A 15,250-nucleotide genomic window follows, 5' to 3' on the forward strand; every position below is an offset into this window, starting at 1 on the left:
ATGTTCCAATAAATTGTATAACCAAACATTCATTTAGCTTTTTCTTCTCATAAATAAGGCTAATATTAGAAAAGAATTACACGGGATAGAAGGCAGTATCTCCCAAGAACCAATGGAAAAGTAAATTCCGCATGTTCTAAAATATTTCTTTAATATTGTAACATAATTATTATTAACATTTTAGACTCGAATTGCTCCTAAAACTACCTCAAACTGAACTAGCACAGCGGTTGGTCACAGCTTCATTACAATTGGAAGAAAGATCGTGCTGCATCGCTCTGTTGCAAGAGAGTCTTGCTAATCATAAGGAGCAGGTTAGATTGTTTCTTTATATTCTCTTTCTCTTTTTTAGTATATTTCTTCTGCTCTGTCTTGATAATGATTACTTATAAATAGTAAAAATACATTTTATGGACCAGGAAAAATCTAGGAAACACAACTTAATAACTAGAGTAATTGAGTTGTGTTTCCTAGATTTTTCCTTTTTTAACGAATATCTTTTATCGTAGCTGTTCAAATTTCAAAGAATCTATTTACTATCGTTACATGAAAGGCCATAAAGAAAGTCATCTTTAAGCATTTCTATTCTATTTTCCATGCTACAACAATAAACTACATATTTATTTTTAATTATGAAGTGAATGTTACAAAACAATATGTTATTCGATTTCAGATGATAAGCAAAGTCAGTAACCTAGAGAAGCAGTCGCACCGTAACATCGCTAAAGTGAAACAGGAGTGCGAAGAAACAATAAAGAGACATCAGAATTTTATTGATCAGGTACCTTTTTTAGTGGTGAAATCTTGCATATAAGATACCCAAGATCCCCGGAGATGAAGCCGTGGGTTATGAGATTCTTACCGACTAAAACCTCACTGTATTCGGTCGAGCCACTTTAATGACAGAGCCGTGGGTATTGGTTGGAGTTCTTATACGATCATTGATCAGGACTTAAAGCTTTTTGACATATTTTCTTAAGAAAATAAACCTAAGGATAAAGGAGGGTCTATTTAGTAGTTTGGTTAATTGAAAAAATGGTCCTAAAGTCTAATATTTTAACTCAAACATAATATGTTTTCTTCTTTCAAATTTCAAAATAACAGAGCTCCTTATACTTAGCTTTATAAAGTACTGTATAATCACCATTATAATGTTTCAGCTGATAAATGACAAGAAAACGCTTAACCATCGTATAGAAGAGTTGGTGGACGAGAGAAGGTCACTAGAAGAGAGATGGAAGCGATCTGCTCAAGCTTTGGAGGAGAGATACAAGTTGGAGCTTCGAAATCAACACGACAAGATGGCCGCCGCTCAACAGGTGACAGTTGTTTTTCTGTTATTTTATAATGATAAAAAAGTAAAAAAATACCTACTGTTTACAATCAAATATAACAATCATACTATCTCTTTATATATAAAATTATTGTGTCACCATGTCAGTTACATTCCTCGGAAACGGCTCGACCGATTCTCATGAAATTTTGTATGCCTATCTGAGCTAGTTGTTATAATAAAATTATGTTCATTTAATTGCAGGTAGCCAGACAGCGTTGGGTCCGACAGAAGGCTGAGAAGATTAAGGTAAAACCGGAATATTTTTACTTTATGAATAATTAATTAACATGTTCCATGTTAAATATAATCTATACTATCTATACTAATATTATAAAGCTGAAGAGTTTCTATTTAAGTTAATATTATGCTATAGTTTTGTTATTATTGTGTCATTAAGGAAGGTGGACCCCAAAATACAGGCTGTCCTAGTTTGGGGTCCAAATGTTACATGTTTGTACCTAACCCACAAATTGATTGACAATAAATGATTTTTATTTTATTTTTATTTATTATTTGTTTGTTTGAACACGCTAATCTCAGGAACTACTGGTCCGGTTTGAAAACATTATTTTGGTATTAGATAGCCCATTTATCGAGCAAGGCTATAGGCTATTATATCATCACGCTAAGACCAACAGGAGTGGAGCCACGCGGGTGAAACCGCAGAGCGCGGCTAGTGTATTATAAAATTAATAAAATTTTATTTTGTACATTTTTCTTCTTCCAGGAATTAACAGTAAAAGGTCTAGAGGGGGAGCTTAGAGAAATGGCGGAAAGACAACAAAAAGAGATATCCGACTTGAAGATGTTTCACGCGGAACAAATCGGAAAGTTGAACGCGAAGCGTGCGAGCGAGATGGAAGATCTGAGACGCACGCTCGAGACAGAGAGGGAAGAGGCTTTGGTTAAAGAGAGGCAATTGGCTAGCTCGAGGTAACGAAATACTGTATATTTATGTGTGATATCTAATGATTAAAATAAACTATAATTACTATCTACACTAATATTATAAAGAGGAAAACTTTGTTTGTTTGATTGATTGTAATGAATAGACTCATAAACTACTGGACCGATTTTGATGAAATTTGGCACAGACAATTTTTAGACCCTGAGAAAGAACATAGGCTACTTTTTATTGCAAAATATGTACCACGGGCGAAGCCGGGGCGGACCGCTAGTTATTAATAAAATAATTATCAATTTTTATGAACATGGAAAATTGTCGTATAATACATGGCCAGCGCTAAATTTTTGTAAAAATTAAAAGTACCCAAGCTACCCTCTTAAACATAGTTTTATAACTAAATATTTGATCCCATTTCTATTTTTTCTGCATAATATCCAAAACATTATTATTATATTACAAAATTTGATAAATGTTTGTCTATGTCTGCTTTTTCTGTTTTTCTGAGTTATAACTGCTACATTTAATATAAAATATTCGTTTTCTAGGTTAGAAAAACAAATACTAGAGCTAGAAATGTCTTACCAAGAGCAACGCACGCGACTCATAGCGGAGATGAGAGCGGAGAACGAGAGAGTTGCGCAAGAGTTGAGTGAGAGAGAGAGGACGCAGAGAGAGGAGTTTGGTAAGAGAGTTATTGCTTGTTATTATGTAATATGTAGGTAATTTTCTTTGGACTTTTTCGATAAGGTGTTTTTTTGTTCTTAAGGAGAGTTATTTTATTCGTATTTAAAGCGGTTTGGTTTGCAATTATCTTTACTTTCGCGGTTTCACCCGCGTGGCTCCGCTCCTGTTGGTCTTAGCGTGATGATATATAGCCTATAGCCTTCCTCGATACATGGGCTATCTAACACTGAAATAATTTTTCAAATCGGACCAGTAGTTCCTGAGATTAGCGCGTTCAAACAAACAAACTCTTCAGCTTTATAATATTAGTATAGATTCGGAATGAGCTATAAAAACGCAATCCTTACAATTCAATGTCTATTTCCAATACATTTCATAAATCCTTGAAATTAACTACTATGAGTAAGTATATTTTGCTTTGATCTATAGAAAAATGGCGGACGGAACAAGAACGTTTATTGGAGATGAAGAAAGAAAATGTTGAAGCAGAGATAATGAAAGAGAAGGAAAAGTTGCAGGTATATTAGTTTTATTAAAGAGCAACTATGAAGTTTCTTGCCGGTTCTTTTCCATAGATACCGCTTTCTAAAGGTAGCTTCGAAGCTCAAGCCAGGGCTAAAATTTGTAAGACAGATAGTGCCAAAAACTACTATATCGATTTAAAAAAATATGTTGCATCTGCACTTCATCGAGAAAAAACAGCTTACTTTGAAACATACATTAATTCTAACATACAAAATCCACGGGCTTTATGGACCCATATAAAAGATAATGTACAGATTAAACAAAAAGATGACTTCATACTTCCAGCGCATATCAGTGACGCCAATACTATAAATACACATTTCCTAAATGTCCCTATCAATAACGCCGTACCAACGTCTTACTTAGCTTACTTCAACGAACATCGCTTTATAAGCAATGCCTCTTTCGAGCTGAAGCCTGTGAGCGAAGATACTGTACTTAAGGCATTAAAGAGTCTCAAGTCTCAAGCAGTAGGTATCGATGACTTGTCTCTAGATATGATTAACCTCACAATATCACAGACACTACCTATCTTGACGCACATTATTAATGTATCTTTAAAAAGTGGTACATTTCCGGCGATGTGGCAGAGTGCATTGGTGCGACCACTTCCAAAGAAAAATAATCCTGCATCTGTTAAAGATTTACGGCCTATCAGCATCTTGCCATGTTGCTCCAAAATCCTTGAAAAGATTGTTCACAAACAGTTAATGGATTATCTTGAGTCCAATAACATACTGCCCGACCTTCAATCTGGTTTCAGAAAGCGAAGAGGTACTGTAACGGCATTGACAGATGTGCTGGATAATATTTTATGCGAACAAGATTGTGGTAAAGGAACGCTTTTGGTCCTTTTAGACTTTTCACGTGCTTTTGACACCATAGATACTAACCTACTTTTGTCAAAATTGGTCTATTACGGCTTTTGCCCACAATCTGTTGCTTGGTTTAAGAGTTATCTTAGTGAACGTAGGCAAACTGTAGTGGTCTCTAATAGTGACGGAACTACTTCTCTTTCTCATTGTAGTCCAGTGAAACGAGGAGTACCTCAGGGTTCTATTTTGGGACCTATTTTGTTTGTCTTGTACACTGCAGATATAATATCGAAAATTAAGTACTGCCACTACCATATTTACGCTGATGATGTCCAATTATATACCTCTTTTAAACCTGATAATACTGACGAATTCATACAAAAATTAAACGACGATCTAGACAGCATTTCAAAATGGTCAATGAATAACGCATTAGTGCTCAACGCCGAAAAAACCAAATATATGATACTGGGTACTCCTCAAATTATTAAAAAAGTTGAGCAACAAACGTCGCTGTTGCATGTAAATGGAGTTCCATTGGAACGTGTGCGTGAGGCTCGGAATCTAGGTGTAATTTTCGATGAAGCACTTAGATTCGAAAAGTTCATAAATACGACAATCGCAAACTGCTTCTATCGATTAAAACTATTGTATCGCATAAGAAATTATCTAGACCCTCGTCTACGTCTCAGACTATGTGAGTCTTTGGTTTTGTCAAAACTCAACTATGCGGATGTAATGTACGGTCCTCGTCTCCTGTCTCGTACTAAAAACGCCATTCAACGAGTGCAAAACGCTTGCGCAAGGTTTTGTTGGGATATTCCTGCTCGCACGCACATCTCGCCTTATTTAAAAAAAGCAAATATCCTTAACATGGACCATCGTAGGCGTTTATAAGTATATTAAGAAGAGCTGGAACGTCAACACATTTACACATTGCACATGTTAGGCCGGGAGATACTGACACAAAATTTCGGGTCATTTGTAACAGGATGGCGGTCTAGAGGGGTCTTACTTATCCGACGAGTGTGACTTACGCCCACGCGACTAGTCCGCCGGTACCAGCGTTCTGACCATCATTTTTCTTTTTGTCATTGCGTAATAAGACCTCTGTAGAACCGCCATTCTGTTACAAATGACCCGAAATTTTGTGTCAGTATCTCCCGGCCTATGTATGTGTCATATTTTGCAATTGTTTATAAATACAGGGTGATGTAATTGGTGTAGTACGAATATCTAAAAATCTATGAAGAATTTTGTGATACAGTAAATGGAAGAATTATATACTATTTTACAGTATTTAATAAAATCATTTAATTTTTTGTTCATTTTCATTAGAAATGTCAATTTTTCTCACCAAGGTGGAAATTGGGATGATAAGGATCTTGTTAGAAAAATATAAATTTTGACTAAAATCTGCATTTTTTTTTTCAAAAATCAAATTACTAATTAATAATCAAAGTTATCCACATTATTAAAAAAATAAGCCAAACTATACACAATTTTTACTTGATGCAATCCTCAAAGATCATGGACATAGTGTATTGCGCCTTCCACCGTACCATCCAGAACTCAACCCAATAAAGTTACTATGGGGCATAATTAAAGAGAAAGTAGCATCACAAAATGTGAACTTTAACTTGAAAACTGTGGAAGAATTATTTAGAAAGGAAGCAAATGCCATTAGTCTGGATATGTTTAGTGACGTTTGGAGAAAGACGCGAGAACATGAGGAAAAATATATTCAATTAGAACCAAAAGTATATAATTACACTGACTCATTTATAATAACATTAAGAAATTCCGACGGCGAAACATCGAGTTCTTCGAGCGATGAAAGTTTCAGTGAAGTAGAAGATTACGATTATGATTTAATAGATTCTTCTTCTTCTCTATAGATACTGCTTTCTGAATTGGTGGTAAATGTTAAAACTGTTAAACTGTTATGACGATTCAAAAGTGCTTCTAGAAGAAGTCTAATAGTATAAATGTTTGAGTTTGAGTTTAAAACCAATAGTGTGAAAATTATACAATAAACATGTAACATAATATATTTGTTAGCGCGTATTGGTAGGTATTACGTACTTACTACAAAATATATAATGTGGAGGAAGGAAGGTGGAATTCCTCCATCGAAAAAGGGAGGATCCTCGACCAGTCAACTCGACTGGCCGGCCGTAAAGGCCCCGATGGATGATGTCGGAAAGTTGTATATATATCTCTGTAGCGAAAACATTTCGCTTGCGCGATTCAGAGCGAGGTGTCGCTACAATAATATTTCTTAGATATTTTTACTCGACCAAAGTCAGGACAAGACTGCTCCGCAACTGCAGAAGACGTCCGTTATTTAAATCATTATCAAAACAACCATCCGTGTGTTGGGACTTGGGAGTGAGCGCACGTGTTATTTGTATTGTTTTTATGACCTGAAATTTAATTATTATTTGATAATTGAATGATTATTAATACTTTTATCCAATTGATTATTTTTAGAATAAATCATAAAGTTCATCAATTGATTTACTTTTAAATTATAATTTTACAGGTAAATTATGAGAGCTTTCATAATTATATTTCTACAACGCACCCATTTTACAATTCAAGTCTAAAATGAAACTAGAGTCGCATTTATTTTTGAACATACTGTAAGTGAAATTGCATAAGTGTGAGTACTGTGAACATGCCAGCTTTCCCTAATTGACCTGTACATCTTGCATCTCTTCTCTTTGATGTGATCAGTACCAAAGCCCCAGCGTATCTCTATAATAAACTGACATGGATGGGATGTAATAATGGTATAACTACTAGGGCGACTCTCGTCAAACTGGCAGTACCTAATAATAATAATAATTTATTTATTAATAGAACAACATAGGTCCACTTGTTAGTAATTTCTTAATTACTATGTTAGTACATTACATTAATTATTTAAATATCATTTTACAATTTACAATTTACCATCTATATGTCATTTTATTTTTATTGATATAGGATGTGTGTACTTGCTCGCAATGGTGCAAGTACACACAATCAAATCTGTCTGCGCTCATTTTAAACACCATAAATCGATTTTTAAAGGTAGTTTTAAATATAGTGCGACTAAGTGCTGGAATAATTTACCGCCTCCATTACGAAACTCGAGGACCTTATCAAGTTTTAAACATGGCTTTAAAAAGCAGCTTCTTACCGAGTTTCGTAACCAGCCTTAGTCGCATAGGATATTACAGGGTACGATTGTGTTTATTGTTTATTGTGTTATATTGTATTTCATATCTATATTACCTATATGTAAAATTATGTTATTATGTCTTGTTTATATTATATTACTATTATTATTAATATGTACTTGTGTTGTGTATTCTACTAATTATTATATATTTGTATATTACCTATATTTAAGTATACATGAGAAATAATAATACGTATATTTTATAATTCAAGTCTATTGACTGGCACTCCAACAAGGGGCTACTGAAAATCAGCGCTTCACAACAAGTGCAGCACATGCTGAGTAGCGACCCTTTTTAGCACCACACTGATTAGGAATAAGTTCTATTTTTTTTTTTTTTTTTTTAATTTGTTGCTTTTGTTTTGTGTTTTTTTTTTTCCTTTTATTATGTGTGTGGTGTTGAATAAACTTTTCTTCTTCTTCTTCTTCTTCTTCTTTCCGAAACAGTGGTAAATGTTAAAAATATGACGATTCAAAAGGGCTTATATATATGCAATAAATAAATGTTTGTGTTTGAGCTTATTAAAAACTAACAAACGAAAGTTATTTTTTGTTAATACACCTAATAAGAACTTAATTTTCAACAAACACACAAAAACCGTAAGAATTACAGGCGCCTGATACTCGAAAATGTTGTTTATGACAATATTTTTCATATAAATTGAATTTAACATATGCCGGGTGATATTCCATAAGTTTATACAGGGTTGCTTGTAAAACACCGGCAACCTCGCAGGACAAGATAGCTAACATCATAAGCAACAACACTTGTTCTACGACTTTTGATAATTTGTTAGATTTTATTTTCATACAAAAATAAATATTCATTTAATAATTTTCCGTTTGAATATTATAAACTCTACGCCTCACAAAAATTACGTAAACAAGAAGCGAATGAGAGGGGGAAGGGGGTGTCGCGTCGTCCATCTAATAATTAATAGAACATAGACTTACAAATGTTAAGAGAGTACAATAAAAGTTTAAAAAATCATTCAAAAATAATTTATTGCGTTATGCCAAAAGTCGTTGAACAAATGTTGTTACATATGATGTTAGCTATCTTGTCCTGCGAGGTTGCTGGTGTTTTACAAGTAACCCTGTATAGTACTAGCGGTCCGCCCCGGCTTCGCCCGTGGTACATATGAAAAATAGATGTTGGCCGATTCTCAGACTTACCCGATATGCACAGAAAATTTCATGAGAATCGGTCCAGCCGTTTCGGAGGAGTATGCAGACTAACATTGTGACACGAGAATTTTATATATAAGATTACACAGGCATAGTTCGTTACATATTGTGGATGTTATAAAAACGAACGGATAACTCTTTAGATTTATACTCAACTAGCTTTCCGCCGGCGGCTCCGCGGTTTCAAAGAAAAACTCGCATAGTTCCCGTTCCCGTGGAATTTCCGGGATAAAACCTATCCTATATTACTCGTGGATAATGTAGCTTTCGAATGGTGAAATAATTTTTAAAATCGGTCCAGTAGTTTATGAGCCTATTCATTACAAACAAACAAAGTTTTCCTCTTTATAATATTAGTGTAGGTAACAAAATATTCCCTCACAGGAACAAATGAACCAAAAGCGCATTGAACTAGAAGAAGAATTCGCGTCATACAAGAAACAGCACGAAGCGGAACAGCAGCTTGCGTTCAAAAAGAGAGTGACGGAGATAGCGGCGCAGCACAAGTGCGAGCGGGACAGGGAGATAGAGAGGGCGATAGAGAGCATGGAGGCGGAGGCGCAGGCGGGCAGGAGGGAGTTGCAGGATGCTTTGAGGTGTGTTTACTTAATAGTAGCTTTTGCCCGCGGCTTCGCCCGCGTTTTCAAAGAAAAACCCGAATTAATCCAAGTTACCCTCTATATGTGTGCTAAATTTCATTTTATTCGGTTCAGTAGTATTTGCGTGAAAGAGTTCCCGTTCCCGTGGGATTTCCTGGATAAAACCTATCCTATGAATTAATCCAAGTTACACTCTATATTTAAATTTCATTGTAATCGGTTCAGTAGTATTTGCATGAAAGAGTAACAAACTTACACACACATCCATCCTCACAAACTTTCGCATTTATAATATTAGTAGGATAGGATATTAGTAGTACTAGTAAGTAGTAGAAAATATCAATGACTTCATAGGTTTTCCATTAAATAGAGAAAAATATAAAAAAAAAGTGTTCAAAATTTTGAACAATTTAAAAGATGTATAAAACACCCAGTATTATGTAAATTTATATGTTAATGTTGGCGGCAGGCCCTCTCAAGTGGACTGTAGTGGCGGGGGGGTTTGTAAATAATACAAACAATTATTTCTTCATACGCAGAGGGCCAGGGTGCCAAGCCGGAGCGGAGTTATTTCCTTAGTTTCTTCTTGTAGCGCGGGAGCAACTGGAATGCCATGACGCAACGACGAGTGGGTCTTCACACACGCGGCCTCCGTTAGGAGGCTGCGTGGGGAATGCTGATCGGGGCGGGAAGCCCCCTGCAGCAGGTATATAGCGCCGCCCGCTAATACGGGCGGGTTACTGTGGGGGCGAACCGCCCTGTTTAGATATTTGGGGCACAGTATAGGAGACTGTGCCCGACTCGGAAGCTTTAAACCTTTTCGCATTTTGCGAAGACTCGACCGACCTGTGTTTGGTTTTACGAGCCCGGCCAGAACTTTTTAGGCCGGGGACGGACAAGGAACCCGGGAGCGACACAAAACCGATTGGTGAGGTAGGAAGCGCCAATTGCGCGTGGGGATAGGCGTGGGAGTGGCTGGGTACGTTGTGTACCGATTGTGTAGGAGTTATGCAGGGTGAGGCGACAGACGGCGCGGTAGGGTGCGCCGTCGCAGGCGGGGCTTGCGTGGGTGGGGGTATTATAAGGGATTGCGCTATTTGCGCGTGGGAGTGGATTTGGTAGGAGGGAATAGTAAGGGGCGCACAGAGTGCGTGGGCGGCAGGTGGCGCTGGAAGCGCTAGATTGGATACCGACGCTGTTTCCAACGTCGGCTGGTGGGAGGGCGCTGTGGACGCCTTAGGAGAGGGGGGTGGTAGTAGGTCGCGCGGATTTGGACGACGCGACCCGGGAATGGCGCGGTGCGGAGCAATCTCTCGGAGATGGTGATGAGAGGAAGCGTCCGCCCGCGAGAACATATTTTGGGAGAGACGAAGGATAAACTCATCCAGCGTTTCTACACCGAGATCGCTACGTATTAGCTCGTTTCTCACATACCTCGGCGCGCCGGCGATAGCGCGTAATGCGAGTGACTGCCGCGCGCGCATTCTGCGGCGCAGGCTTTCACACACATACACATACCAGGCGGGCGCAGCGTACGTGAGGAGCGGCCGTAGGTAGGTTTTATAAACGCTTACCTTTATACGCAGCGGGAGTTCAGCGTATAACACCGGACGAAGTATGGCGTGGGCGGCTTTGCACTTGTTGATTACCTGCTTCACGTGGCTGTTAAAGCGAAGCCTGCAATCAATAGTTATACCTAGGTAAAGGACGGTATCGGACCATGGGATCTGCTCACCAGCCAAAGTGAGTTGGTGGGAGGGGGTCAAACCACCGAACCGAATCACCTGTGTCTTTCGCGCGTTGACAGATATCCGCCAACGCTCGAAATACGCAGGCAACTCATCGAGCCAGCGTTGCGCCTTAACCATCGCATGCGTTGTATTCAACGATGCGGCGATCAAAGCTACATCGTCGGCATATAGTGCGAGGATTTGATTAGAATTTAGCGCGGGGGAAGGGAAGTCATCTGTGTAGGCGGAGTAAAGCGCGGGCGATAAACAGCTGCCCTGCGGGACACCCGCCTGCACAGAGTGGTTTCGGGAAATGGCGGGGGACACGGAAACGTGAAAGGAGCGGTCCGTGAGGAAGGAGTGCAATATCCTCACAAGCCGCGCGGGACACTGGGTAGTGGTAAGGATCTTATATATAAGACCCTCGTGCCAGACGCGGTCGAAAGCCTTTTCGATATCTAGAAATATTGCGACCGCTCTCTCATTCCTGTTCAAGGCGGAGCTAACATGGTGCAATACTCTAGATATCTGAAGGGTGGTACTATGTGCCGAGCGAAAGCCGAATTGCTCAGCGCGCGGCGACACGTACGGACGCAGCATAGGCAGCAGTAGTGACTCGAACACCTTGGAGACTGTGCTCAACAAGGTGATGGGTCGATAACTGCCCGCTAAGGAGGCATTCTTGCCGGGTTTCGGGATCATTATTACGCGACCGGTTTTCCACACTGAAGGGAAATGGCCGGTGCGTAATATACCGTTAAACAGCCGCGACAAAGCCGCGACTGTTTTACGGGGGAGGTGGCGGAGGGATTCGTTCGTCACGCCGTCCTCACCGGGCGCTTTGCGCAACTTTGTACGCGAAATCGCACGGCGGACGGCGGACGGGGAGGTGAAGAATACTTCCTCAGCGGGCGGTATCGGTGATGCTAGAAAACCTGACAGGTGTTCGTTCACCACTGCTGCGTGGGCGGCGCTCGACGGCGTCAGGGGGTTCGGCTGAAAAACTTGTGCCAGATGTTCGGCGAACAAGTCAGCGCGACCCTGAGGGGCGTATATATAATTACCCGCGGAATCGGTGAGTGGGCGCGCGGGGGCAGTTGAAGATTTAAGCCTGCGACAGAGGTTGTGGAGCGAGGGCCAGTCCTCGGCGGCCGAGTCGATCGCACGGTGCCAGCCCTCGATCCTGTTCGCCTCAAGCGCATCGCTAACTTGCTCTCGCAAGCGAGCAAGTTGCCGCTTGAGGGTGGGACAGCGCGAATGCTGCCACTGCCGTCGCAGAGCTCGCTTCTTCTGGATGAGGGCTTTGATGTGAGCGGGAATGGGGGGGAGTATGGAAGTGGACGGTTTAAGTGTCGTGGCTTGGGAAAGAGCGGACTTGAGTGCTTCATGCAAGCCATTCGCGAATATCTCCACGTCCTCGGCGCTTGAAACCGCGCGTGAGGGCGTAGAGCGCTCAAGCGTATTCGCAAATAACTCCCAATTAACACAACGGCGGGAGTAGGATGGGGCAAGCGCGGAACTGTTTGCAGTGATCTCGACCAATACCGGCAGGTGGTCTGAGCCGAGATCGTCCACAATAACAGTTTGCGACATCGACTGGCGGATCACATTGTGAATCGTAAAGTCGATGACGTCCGCTTGGTGGGAGTCTGTACGAGGATAGTGAGTGGGTTCGGAAGGGCCCTCTATAACAATGTCGTTATAATCGATAATGTTATAAAGGGCTTTGCCGTTGCAACAATCGAGGCGGGATAACCAGTGCGAATGCTTACTGTTCCAGTCGCCCGCGGCGATCGTCGGCACGCTCGAGGCGAAAAGTCGTTTCACCTCGTTCGTGTCAACTCTCCCCCCGGGCGGCCTGTATACAGCATACATACGCAGCCTGCCCACCGGAAACTCCGCCTCGATGCCGAGCGCGGAAAAGGATTGGGATGTGAAAGCGGGGAGTGGGGTGTGAGGGATGGACTTGCGGATAAGGATCGCAAGTCCGCGGTACTTACGCCCATGCGGGGAGCATTCGTCCTGTCTGTACGAGACGTAGCCAGACGCGCTGAGTTTGTCAGCCGCGCCCAAGTGCGTCTCGTTTAGGAGGACGACGTCTACTCGTTGTTCACGCATGAGGTGGCGCAGTAATGTCGCTCTCTCCTTGCTGAGCCCGCTCGCGTTCCAGTAAATGAAGCGGCTACTCACTGTTGAGCGAGAGTCAGCAGGCCCTGCATGATGATGGGGATCGGGTCGGCGCCTTCCTCCAGCGCGGCCAGCATGCTCTGGAGCACCTGGCACGCCACTCGCATCGCAGTCCGCTTGGCTGGGTCGAGCTGTGCCGATGCTGGGCCGAGCTGTGTCGAGGTTTGTACTCGGGCGGGTTCGGGTAAGTTCGGCTGCGATCGTTGCGCCGAAGTTACCCGAGCGGAGGTCGGCGGCTGCGCTCGTGTGCGCTCGGGCTGGCGCTGCTGCGCATGCGCCGGCGCCTGCGGAATGTGCGCGGGCGGGCCGGCAGGGAGCACGGAGGCGGTAGCGGTCCGAGGGGGCTGCGTGCGGGAACGTTTCTTACCGCTGCGCCCCCTTCGGTTTCTTCTTGCGGATGTGGTTGCGGGGGCGTTGTTCGCCGCCGCCATAAGACCGGTGGAGGGGGCCTCTCCACGAGGCACCGGCTCTACGGGCGCGGGTGGCGCCGCCGGCGCGCTAGGCCGCACATTCGGTGCGGCGCGCGGCTGCTGCGGCTGCTGCTGTGTGGTCGTGGTGCGCGCTATCGGGCCCGCCTTTTTATTGCGGGCCTCGCGCCGCAGCACCGGGCAAGAGGAGTGGTTGGCGGGGTGTGGTCCCGCGCAATTTGCGCAGATGGCGGGGGCGTCTCTTGGCCGCGGGCAGTCCGCGGTCGCGTGGCTCTCGCCGCAACGCACACAGGCAAGCGGCCTGTGGCAATTGTGCGACGAGTGTCGGAAGCCCTGGCACCTGTGGCATTGCGCGGGGCCCCGCTTGGAGCGCCACGCCTCTATGGTGACGCCGGGCATGTACAGCAGCTCTTTGACTGCATATATGCCCGGCGTGAGGTTCTCGGTCTTTCTTAGTATGACCAAGAATATGCATCCGGGGCGCCCTTTCCGGGCGCGGATGGGCCGCGCGAACTCGGGGTCATATCCCCGGTCGCGCAGCGCGGTCATGAGCTCCTCGGGCGTGGTGTTGACGGGAAGGCCACGGACGGCGACCTTCACACTGCGCTCCGATTCAGGGGAGTAGGAGAACCAGGATATCTCAACTCCCTCCTCCTGAATGCGGCGCAGGTACCTGTCCACCGCCCGGTATTCCACCTCGTCCTGAGGCGAGAAGCGCACGCCGGTCCCGTAGGCGCGCGCGCTTACCTGTCGCCCCAGCGAGGCGGTGATGTTACGTAGGTGAGTCGCCCAATTTGGGAGCGACTCAACCACGATAGGCGGGTAGCGGGGTGTTTTCGGCGCGCCGCTAGGTGGCGCCGTTGTAGCAGCGGTGGATGCGGGGGCGGCAGCGCTAGGTGGCGCTGCTGTCGCCCTCGGTGTGGGGGCGGTCGGCTGCGCAGGCGCACTGGCGCGCTGCATGCCGGACGGGCCCGGTTGCGGCTCCTCGGCGGCCTCCACGTTGATACGGCGGGGGCGGCGTGGATCGCGTGGGTGGAGTGGTGGCACGACGGCGCCTGCACTTACCGCCGCATAGGTGGGCGGAGCGGGTGTGGCTGCGGTCGTGTCCATGCTCTCGAAGTCCGTGGTGGTGGTGGTGGTGGTAGCGGGAAGGAGGGCGGGAGTCTGGCAAGGCCGCTTGGCCTGTGCCGCCTCGACCTGCTCCTCCTCCTCGTCGCTGCTGAGGAGGCGACGGCGCCTCGCCCGTGGCTTGCCCGGAGGGATCGGGAGGGTGGCAAGTTTTGCCAACAAAACCTGTTCATCCTCCGGCGATGGCTCCTCCAAGCAGCCCAGCGGTATGCGCGCCAGGTCGCCTCGTCTCATTTCGATGTAAGAGGCCAACCAGCCGCGCAGCTTCCATGACGCAACCAGTTTTGCGTCGATATTTATACTCTACGCGTTATCCCCTCCACTCCGGCTGGCCACGCCCCTTTCCTCACCCTTTATTTTCATTCTCTTTATTTTTACACAATTTTACATTTTCTACGTTTTCATTACATTCATTATTACATTACTAATTAATTCTACATCCATAACATATCTCGCCAACGCCCCGTTTAGACTGCGCGCACGATTTTCCCGAA

The 15,250-nt window shown here is 43.8% G+C and overlaps 1 protein-coding gene across 1 annotated transcript in view; it reads left to right on the forward strand.

Annotated features, from left to right (window-relative positions):
* Positions 1 to 15,250, forward strand: part of LOC123696508 (centrosomal protein of 131 kDa) — a 42,176-nt gene that overhangs the window by 3,473 nt on the left and 23,453 nt on the right. The window contains exons 5-12 of the mRNA XM_045642711.1: positions 185 to 314; positions 674 to 781; positions 1,161 to 1,319; positions 1,538 to 1,582; positions 2,064 to 2,269; positions 2,789 to 2,925; positions 3,357 to 3,445; positions 9,069 to 9,280. Coding sequence (XP_045498667.1) covers positions 185 to 314; positions 674 to 781; positions 1,161 to 1,319; positions 1,538 to 1,582; positions 2,064 to 2,269; positions 2,789 to 2,925; positions 3,357 to 3,445; positions 9,069 to 9,280 — 1,086 coding nt within the window. The remainder of the gene's footprint in view (positions 1 to 184; positions 315 to 673; positions 782 to 1,160; positions 1,320 to 1,537; positions 1,583 to 2,063; positions 2,270 to 2,788; positions 2,926 to 3,356; positions 3,446 to 9,068; positions 9,281 to 15,250) is intronic.

Source organism: Colias croceus, chromosome 12 (assembly GCF_905220415.1).
Source record: "Colias croceus chromosome 12, ilColCroc2.1".
NCBI classification, from domain to species: Eukaryota; Metazoa; Arthropoda; class Insecta; order Lepidoptera; family Pieridae; genus Colias; species Colias croceus.